The 10,269-nt window shown below is 43.2% G+C and overlaps 1 protein-coding gene across 4 annotated transcripts in view; it reads right to left on the bottom strand.

Annotated features, from left to right (window-relative positions):
- Positions 1 to 8,661, bottom strand: part of LOC147638310 (uncharacterized) — a 71,437-nt gene extending 62,776 nt beyond the window's left edge. For 2 of the 4 annotated variants that reach the window (XM_086798241.1, XM_086798239.1), the window contains exons 1-5: positions 8,421 to 8,661; positions 7,633 to 7,883; positions 7,373 to 7,518; positions 3,307 to 3,729; positions 3,053 to 3,114 (exon numbers count right to left, since the gene is read on the bottom strand). In XM_086798241.1, coding sequence (XP_086654367.1) covers positions 3,053 to 3,114; positions 3,307 to 3,729; positions 7,373 to 7,518; positions 7,633 to 7,810 — 809 coding nt within the window. In that variant the 5' untranslated portion in view covers positions 7,811 to 7,883; positions 8,421 to 8,661. Of the gene's footprint in view, positions 1 to 3,052; positions 3,115 to 3,306; positions 3,730 to 7,372; positions 7,519 to 7,632; positions 7,884 to 8,030; positions 8,121 to 8,420 lie in introns of all 4 variants that reach the window. The other 2 variants (XM_086798240.1, XM_086798242.1) reach the window with 2 other exon arrangements.
- Between the last annotated feature and the right edge of the window lie 1,608 nt (positions 8,662 to 10,269).

The raw sequence follows: 10,269 nt of genomic DNA on the forward strand, positions 1-10,269 counted from the left end.
TGTAACCAGCCGACCAGCATCTAGTAGGGGTATAAATACCCAGTGCATAAACCAGTCCTGTCTATCTCATAATTCACAAGGTGCTGAAGCTACTCAAGGGCCAGGACAGACAAGGGAGAAGCTAACGCAAGGGTGAAGGATTGAAGGTCAAGGGCAAAGACTATCTCAGCTAAGAAGGTTCAGGTTCAGTCTTTTATTTCAGATTTTGCATCATTCTAATAAAAGCAAATACACCATCCGTGGTGGGGGCCCTACAAAGGGTATTCGGGACCCAATACTATGTCCTCTTCTCTCTCTCTCTCTCTCTCTCTCTATTTTTCTGCACATCTATATTCAGTTTTGTGCGTTATTTGCCGTCATGAAACGTGTGCTGATTTCTGAGCATTGAAGTTACCAATCTCCCCTAAAGCTTCCACATGTTAAATAAGGTACATGAGTTTTCAACTGCACATTGGTTAATAGCTATGAAGTCTCATGGAAACTCTTTATGCAGGGCATATTGAATAGTTTAAATTGATTATGGTTTAAACCTTCAAACCAGATGCCTTGAAAACGCAGAATCCAGAAGATGGATCCGGTGACGATGGCACAGGTGGGTCCACCCAAAATCCAAATGTTATTCGTGATACCTTAAACCCAACTGGCTCCAACACAAGTTCAGCTACACCCACCACTTCAAATAAAGGTAACCAAGTGAAGCATTTAAAGGAACTGAAGATTCTTAGAAAGCAAGCGATTGTTTACTCAAACAGAGTAAAAGAGCTTACTGATGAAAACCTAGCTCTTAAAATGTCAAATCAGCAGCTAGAAAAGAGTCAGGCAGAAATGATTGAAAAGCAAAATAGTGAAGCTGAAAAGATTCAACTTCTTTTAAAAAAAAGCTCAATCCATTGCAGAGCTCTGTGCTGCCACAAAGAAGCTTGATGAATATGAAGAATTCATGCGTCAGAAAGAAACAGATCATGAGGAGGAGGTGAAGCATTACAAAGATAGTGAACATGTATTGATAAAGAAATCTAAAGAACTGCTCAATTCTGTGAAAGTACTAGAAAGAGAAATGGAGAGATGCTGCAATTTTATCCAATACTCTGTTGAGATTTTGTTCAGCATAATTTAGAGTTACCACCAAACTAGAATACAGTCAGGGGCATTATTCAACACTTCAACAAAGATGTTTCGCCCCTGAACCAATGTCCTCCTGCTACAGAGTCATCCGGATCAAGAAATCGTCTTGTTTCTGCTCCGGCTCCTGGTGGACCTCGCACATGCACACAAGGTTGTGATGCAATTTCTTGACTATATGGCTAGAGGAATTCAGAGCCGGAGGCATTCAAAGCTTATCTCCAGAAGCAGTATCCAATGTATTCAACAGTTTACCTGACAAACATGTCATAGAAGCACAAATCAAGCATCCAGACAACATATCTGGATTAGGTTATACAAGCATATCATATCAGGAAATATTAGCACCCGGATATATTATTTCTTATCCGCAATTTCCATCTCGCATCTCAATGGGTCCGCCTTTTGCCCGTGGATCGGACAATCCACCAGGTGTGCCAAGTGTTAGTTTAGGAAATAATGCTTAGTAGTTATATTTCAGTTTATACTTTAGTTACCTTAGTCGTAGCATTATCTTTAGATATCAACAACCATAACTGAATGGGTATTATCTTTTCATATCCTAACTGATGTAACTATGTAAGCACAAAGCACAATCTGTTATAGAGAAGAGGGATTCATTCTGAGGCAATATGTTTGCAATCCTTGTCTTCGTAAACATGATTGTTTTTTTGTGACTGTCTAAACATTGCTTGTTAACAGTTGTTCAATATGCTAATTTCACAGTGTTTGTAATCCGCCGAGACAACATAGCTCTAGAACAAAGTCATAACTGAAAAAAAAGAGTTGCTTGTTATTGTTAATCATGCAATCATGCAGTCTGGTCTGGTTCTAGAGCCCTGCAGTTTGGCATCTCTGATGGGATATGTAAAAGATGCCATAAGGAAGTTGAATCTATTCATCATCTGTTCATAGCATGCAAAGCCACTAAAGAGCTAGGGAGTTTGCCTACTCCCTGATTCAACCTGTTCACAACTACAGCCCTAGTTGGAAGGAAATCCTTCTAGGTGAAACCCATGGGATGTTGTCTACCCCTTGTAATCTCATCAGATCTAATGTTTTTGGGGTATTTGGATTACTAGAAATGCTGCAGTTTTAAAAGGTGCCCTCAATGCTCATTAATCCATTGAATGTACTTACTTCTGACCTCATGTCCCAAATAAATTTGTTACAAATCAGAGTGGCCAAGGACAATCAAAACAAGATTGAAGAGCTGTGGAAGCACGCCTGAGCAGAGCTGAACACTTGAACTATAATCATTCCAGAGAGATGGATTTGGTGCATCATGCCACAGCCCTTACTATGGCTCAGCAATGCCTAAAAAAGATTAGCCTGCCTCTGGATGATTGCCATGTCTGTCTATGTTGGTCCCCTCGGTTTTAGAGTTAGCCCGCCTCTACTGGTCCCTCTCAGATAGCTATCATATTCAGGTTCTTAATACGGTCTATGTAACTGAGGCCCTTCTTTTTTTGGCTCCTCCTATAATACAGCTTTTCCCTTTTTCTTTTTCTTTTTTTTTTAGATACATTTGTGGATTTATGCTGCCTCTAAACCAAGACACTATTTTAACTGATGCATCTCTAGAAGCCCTAACCCATTTCCATAGGAATAATAAGTTGAATAGTAAGCTTCATGGTAGAAGTAAAGTCTAGTAAAGTTATTTGTGCTGAACAGTGTTTACATGTTATGTTGTAACACTACCTACACCTAAACACCTGTAACCCCACCTACACCAGCATATCCTATAGACATGTAACCCTACCAATCTAGTGCCATTGTAACTGTGCAAGTGGTGGGTAATGGATTTAACTCAGTTATAAGCTATCCAAGAGGAAGCATCAAAAATAAATTGATTGTGAGCCCTTGCATCATTGAAGCTTACTAAGAATCAAACAAGAGCACAAGCAGGTACGACATGAGATAAACTCACTTGATACTCTCTGAATGCAGTGACTTTGCTACAAAAAAATTCCGACCCAGGTTTTGTAGGACCTGCAGTGATGCAGACCAAACAATAAATCACGACAAAACACTTGAGCACTGATGTGCCTAAACCTCCTCACAAAGATAATTTAAAAAAAGCATTGAATCCTTGCTTTCATGTGGCCAAAGACATGGCTAAGATCAACATAGAAAATACACAATTTGCACTAGCAACCATAATCTACCTCACATGAAGCTCACCTGAGGGTATTTAGAAGGCTGACTTTTAGAAGGGCCATCCAGCCCATGGATTCCATCGGCCTTCTTTTGTTCAGCATCATTATCCGCAGGTCTCCCTCCAGCCCTCCTATCAGTGGCAAGTGCAAAAGGCCTAGCAATGGTGAATTTTGAACGAGAAGGCCCAATGGTGTTTGATCTCTGCAATGATGCATTGTTGATATTTTTCCTGTTCTTGGCCACTTGTCCAGGGTTTTGTGTCTCCTGTAGACAACTTTCTCCTGAAATGTCTTGGGCCCTGCATTTTGATGCAAATTTTAAACGAGATGAAGATGAGGATGCACGAATTTGTCTTTTGAATGCATTTGGTGTTGTTACTTCCTTTGGCTTTGTTAATGGAACCTCCTCGTCTGCCTTTAGCTCAGCCTTTTCACGACTTTCTTCCTCCTAATGTCAGTAACAAAGGTCTTAACATCTCTACAGCCATGGCACTAGAAGATGATCAAAAATTCATGCTCAAAAACTCAAGTTGCAGCATTAGCATAAACCATTCTTCTACTAGTAGATACACGTGTGAGGGTCATGAGTGCCGAGAAGGCAAGGAAGCCATTAGCAGTCAGAACATGTACAGATACAAGTAAAGAGATACATGAGACAGTTTCAAATGTACATCACATTGACTCAAATAGTGGCAATCTCATCAGGATATGGTATGTTGCCATTTCTTCTATCGTATACAATACAAGAACTCTAGGGTACAGGAAACATGGAGCTGCATGAAGAAGCTCCAAGGAGCCGAACCTCAAGATTCTTGAGGGTTCCTTGGAGCTTGAGTAGAGGTGCAAGAGACCACTGCAGTCTACAACACACCACAGGTAGTTTGGAACTGTAATGGTACTGTGTTATAATGCACGGACCCTTAGAGAAACAGCAACAGTTTTCAAATCTTCCTCATGGCTTTCCTGTACCCTCCTTCAGTTTGACCAATGCACCAACAACCTTCAGCCAACCTTCAGCCAAATGATTGTTGGAAATACCAAATCCAAATTGGTGAGCATGTGAACAAGGTCTAGAACCTTAGGTAAATATTTAGGTAGAACAATATATAGTTTTTGATATTAAAGCATAACATATGCTTTAGGAAAGCAAATTTCTGTTAAATTGTAAAAGGGCATAATAATAAAATAAGTCAATTTTTGGGCTTCAAGTATTGTTAACATTGGTATCAGAGCCAGCTTGCAGGCGTTGATTGATTGGTGAAGAGAAGCGACGGCAGCATAAGAAGACCTCGTCATTGGAGGCGATTGTGAAGGAGGCGTTTAAAAGCTTTTTGAAACTAATATAAGGCTGCCAAAGAGCGCCAGCCGGCATAGAAGCAAGCCACCAAGTTTTTGGGGCTTCAAAAGCCAGCATAGAAGCAAGCCACAGTTTTTGGGGCTTCAAAATCTGGAAGCCCTTCTTTTGAGGAGGAAAGCAAACATAGGTGCTGCTGTCCAAGAGGAAAGCATCAGAGATGCAAAGGCGTTCGACAAGCTTTCTAGGAAAGCTTTAGAGTTTTTAAACTAAGGCTTTGAAGCCTTAGCAAGGCTTTGAGAGGAGCTGGCTTGTTTTGTCAACAACGAAGACGCCAACAAATCAGGCGTGCAGTTCGGGCCATCAGAGGTCGTTCGAAGGTGATCACAAAATGCTGCAAGAGAGTAAGCTTGTAGAGCAAGCGAAGGAGGCACAAGAGAAGCGAGCGCAGAAACCAAGTTGCGGCAGTACTGAGTACACACAGCATTTGCAGACGACAGTAAGCAAACAAGAAGCTACGGGCAGCATCAGTACAACAAAGAAGCGCAACAAAGCAAGGCAAACTGAGTGCATGAGGATGGGTGGCAACTGTTTGGCTTTGTCAGCGTATGAGACGCTGCTAAACAATCATCAAGTTGCCCCAACGTTGTAAAAGATCGATGAAGAACTCAAAGGACGTGAGAAACTAGTCTCAATTAAAAACAGAGAGAGAGTGATCCAAAAACAGGTAGAAGATGTGGTCACACTTCAAAAAGCACTTGAAGAAAAAGAGAAACTTGCAGCATGGAAAGCTCCATTCGACAAAAAGAAAGGAAAATCTTGTCGATGTCGATGTCGATGTTCATTGGTGTGAAGGTCTTCTCTTGAGCCTTGATTTTTTTATCAATCTTCATGTGCACGTCATCGTGCACTTACATCTTTGCTTTAGTTGCATACAAATCTGTATTCTCTCTTCGAGATTCATAGCCTGCTCTTCTAATTTAAATTCTTTCATCTTTAGTGCTTGTGCTTGATTGTTTTAGCACTTCCTGCTGTTTTGCCTGCACCTTGGCTTGCTCTTCAAGCTTCTTTTGCTGCTCTTGCTAAAGCAATGATTTGTCATCATTGTCATAAGCCCGGACACTTGAAAAGATTTTGTAAGAAGATTGAATGCTTCAATTGTCATGAGCCAGGACACTTTGCATATCAGTGTTCAAAAAGGAACACTAGGGATTGCTACAAATGCACAAAGATGGGACACAGCGCCCGAAATTATCCTCAAAAGAATCTACTACACACAAGACACAGGATATGGCAAAGGAAGCTAGTGCCCACCATCATTGATGAAAAACAAGAGTCCAACATCATTGATGAGAAAGGAGACTTGATGAAGAATGTGGTCAGAAAGGAGAACGTTAAGGATGTGCTGTCGAAGAATGAGATTCGACATCAGACAGAAGATGCCCAAATAGCATCAAAGCCACATAACTCGAAGAATGTGTCACTGAAGAAGGATGCCAAATTCAAAAAGATGGACAACCATCATATGCATGAGACATGTGGTACTCATGATTCATGGTCTCTATGGGAAGAGACAAGAAGGACATCAACACATGACCATCAAATCCCTGCTGGTCCCACACATCCCAACAAGGGCCTACCATCCACACCTTGCAATAATGTAGCATTCCTACCTAGTATGTCTCACAGATCTACAATGACCGTGTCAAACTACTTGCACAAAGTTTAGATGATGATGAGATAAGATGATATGAGATAAAGCATGTCTTGTTGTACTTCCTAATCGCCACATAACACACCACATGCAACTAATCGGACTTCTTGTATAGCGGCAGCCCTGCAGCCTCTCCCCCCTGCATGCAATCATAGCTGGCACTGATTGCCTAAGTACTGCTGACCAGCCAACCACCCCTTTTGAAAAAAAGGCCTGTCCAAATCTCTGCCTTCATTTGCGGGATCTCATTGTGCTGCATGTGAGAGGTCATAGTAGCATCGCCATATCCAAGCACAACCCAAGCCATCACAACAACCAGGCAACACCGCACCACCAAGAGGCAAACCATCACGAGCACGACCACCACCACCCCAGCAAATCCCCCACCGGGCTCCCACCTCCCAATGTGCTGGCCCCCAAAAATACCGGCCAGCGGAGATAACTATGACAAGGTGCCACTCTAGCCTATACATGGCTCTTCGACTTCCCATGTTTCTACATCTGGGATAATCCAGCACACTTTCCAAGTCATTTCATGCCCAAATTGCCTCCAAAACTGCATGTGGCCTTGCCCCTTAGATGTGCCTTTACTGCCGTGAAGGATCTGTCCCATAACTGAGCTCATATGCGCATAGTGAAAGCATGTGACAATTCAGCAGTGCATCAATGGCCAAGACGACAAGGACCAGCAAACGGTGAAACAGGCCCAGAGTAAGAGAGATCTAGACAGGTGAAGGCACACTCAGGGACCCTTGCACAAATGGAGGCACAAAAATATGAGCACAGCTTAGGGCCCTTACAGAGTGAGCACAGAACTGGGGAGAGACTGCACAGACATGCCAGCTGGACCAGGAGCATCACAGATTACTCGTAGCAGGAGTAACAGCATGACTGAGCCTACAACAGCATAGCCATTGAAGCCTTCAATCTTCTCATCACCCTCATTGCTAACACATCAGTTGAATGATCTAGTTTGCATCATCATAATTTTAATGCAAGCATAGTTCGCATGGATTTCAACATGCATGGCAGCACCCAACAATTCCTTTTCAGACATAAAATGCACATAAGACTCGTGCTCACCTTTGCAACTGGCTCTCTAGATAGGCATACTACATCTTGTTCTTCCAAGGGGTCTCCTGCGAAATCCTCGTTATATCCATTACCTTGTTTAACACCTGATGTCATCTCTGCAGTCCCCTCGGGCACAAACTCTTCTTCAAAGCCCTCTGTTTATGGCAACCAACACTATGATCAGTTCTACTGCCCATCATCATGAAGATGGCAGCACATTATCAAAATCATTATCCCTTATGTGCAGGATTACACCACGTGTTTCTTACTTTTCCCATCGTTGGACCTGGCATGCAGCGAAGGACTTCCTTCTTCACTGTCCATCCCAATGTCTACACAGGTTTTATCCTTGCCTTTAAGATTAGTAAGCACGGTATCTTTGAGCTCTCTGTTTGCATCTGTTTCGGGTGGCTTGGAGCATATATTTTGCTGCTCCAGATCACCCATCGTTCAAGTTTAGATTGTTGCTCTTTGATGAATGTATTCATGAAGAGTCTCCACAAACCCAGCAGCCAGCAGCCTGTTGTACATACACTGAATAAATTATGGAAAATTTCCCATTTGAAAGGAATAAATATGCAGCATGCTTAGAAAGAAAAAAAAGACCTCTCCTAACAATTTTCAGTTACAAATAAAACGCTAAAATTATTAGGAACGTGCTGGATACAGAACACGGCTGCATGCCACCACAGGTCATGGCTGCTCGTCCCGGGATGGTTCTGTATCCAGCAGGGGGCCATCATGGGGCCTGTCTCAGCTACATCACAGAACAAGGCCGTGTGTCAGCAGGGAGGGGCATCATGGCTACTCAATCAAAGTAGATGGGCAATTTTGCCTGTCGAGCTTCCCTGCTGGTGGGTAATGGTTTCGCCTTAATCAATATCATTAAGATTGTTTGGAGAAACTTTAGGGCTTGATCTCAGGTCGTCTGGTAGAGGGGCCGGAGCTCTAACCAGCAGGCTAATAGAGCCTTTTTATTTCCAGCTATTGTGTGTGTGTGTGTGTGTGTGTGTGTGTGTGAGAGAGAGAGAGAGAGAGAGAGAGAGAGAGAGATTACCGTCTTCATATTTCCTTCATCGAACTCTAACTGTGTAGAGAAATGCCCTCTTTTGTAGCTCAACGTCCATAGAAAGTGTGTCTGTGCGTGTGTGCGCGGAGAGAGAGAGAGAGAGAGAGAGAGAGAGTAGGGGCGCCATTTTTGAACACGCCACGCTTTTGATTCAAAAGACAAGACTCCTTTATGGGGGGAAGAAGAGAATTAGGGCCCCCTATTCCAAAACCTCCTAGGGCTCTCAACCGTTCCATAGGCTGTCCCATCGACATATGATGGTATCTACCTGAAGGTGCGTCCTAGTATGCCCTTCAAACTTTTGTTTTGTTTGCATTTATTTACTTCTTTGATTTGGCAACGGACGAGTGTGAGTGAGCAAAGGTACATGGATAGTACACATCTTGGCCACCTAGGTCCCATGCTATATGTGTGGCATAGTTAAGAGTGTTAGGGAGCTTGGCCACCACCTCCAACCAAGTATGCAAAGACATCCAAACAAGTTTTTTTTTTTCAGAAAGAGACTTCTATTAAGTATGAGAAAAACATACAACAATCACAGCTATAAGCCAGAAAAGAATAGAATCACCCCAATATGTAAGGTGATTTCAACCACTGAGGAGCATCATGATGCCATGTAAGACTTGTGGTGCTAGAGGAAAAGAAGATGCCATGGTCCCATTCCCGCATAAATATCACACGCTTTGCCTGCGCGGAACGAGAGGGACCCTGAATGCGAGCCCAAGTAGCCATAAGAGTGTGGATGATATCACCCCATATAATACTAATGCACTGAGACCCAAAAATGTGGACACCCTCAATAGCCTCCGTGCATCTAGCTCTCCAGACCTGCCATGCTGTAATACTGGCAATAATCTCCCAACTGGTGTCAATCCTCTGTCTAGGGGGTGTATAATCAGAGTGAGGAACATCCTGCAATAAACCATGCTGGGCAATACCTCTACGAATGAAAAAAGCAAAATCTATACCATTGCCATCATAAAAAAGCTGCGGACCGGACTGGGAGAGCCAAGCAACTGCCCCCCAAGTCATATGCATGGCTCGGCCACTCAATTTGCCCATAAGTTGGGCTACAGGACCCCAAATCTGTTGTGCAATGTTGCATCCCCATAGACAATGTTGTAAGGACTCAGAATCTGCCGCACATCTAGGACAGGAAGGTGCTACACCAAAAACTAATCTCCACTGATTGGTGGGGAGACCACCATGTAAGAATAACCAAAAGAAATGAGAGATCTGGCTCCTTCTGTATGAGTGCCAAAGTCTATGCCAATATCTGCACTGTATCACTGGAGAAATATCATAGCTCTCCCAATGAGGCCTGAGAGTAGGGATCCTATACATCTGTTTATTGAGGAGAAGCCTGGCATTCCAAACAGTGAAACTGAAAAAAGGAAGGCTTTTCAAAGGATCGAAGGCATCAATCCACTCCCACTCCCACTCTCTTGGATCCCAGTGAAGATATCTGATAGGACTGCCACCATATAGCCACAGACACCAAGAGCCATGAGTCACTATCTGAGGAGAAGGGTCAATGAACCAGTGCTTTCTCGAGCGACCATCAATCGAAGGCATCAATCCACTCCCACTCTCTTGGATCCCACTGAAGATATCTGATAGGACTGCCACCATATAGCCACAAACACCAAGAGCCATGAGTCACTATCTGAGGAGAAGGGTCAATGAACCAGTGCTTCCTCGAGCGACCAACAATCCTCACTGGACTAGGCGTAGTATTTGGGATGATCTCCTCCATACTACATCTCCTCAATCTCCGACCAGGCATGATAAAATAAATGAGGCAATCTGTATCCTCCTGGCCCGGGAGAGCAATGAC

Source organism: Cibotium barometz, chromosome 5, assembly GCF_041138505.1.
Source record: "Cibotium barometz isolate CiBa-2024 chromosome 5, ASM4113850v1, whole genome shotgun sequence".
Taxonomy (NCBI): domain Eukaryota; kingdom Viridiplantae; phylum Streptophyta; class Polypodiopsida; order Cyatheales; family Cibotiaceae; genus Cibotium; species Cibotium barometz.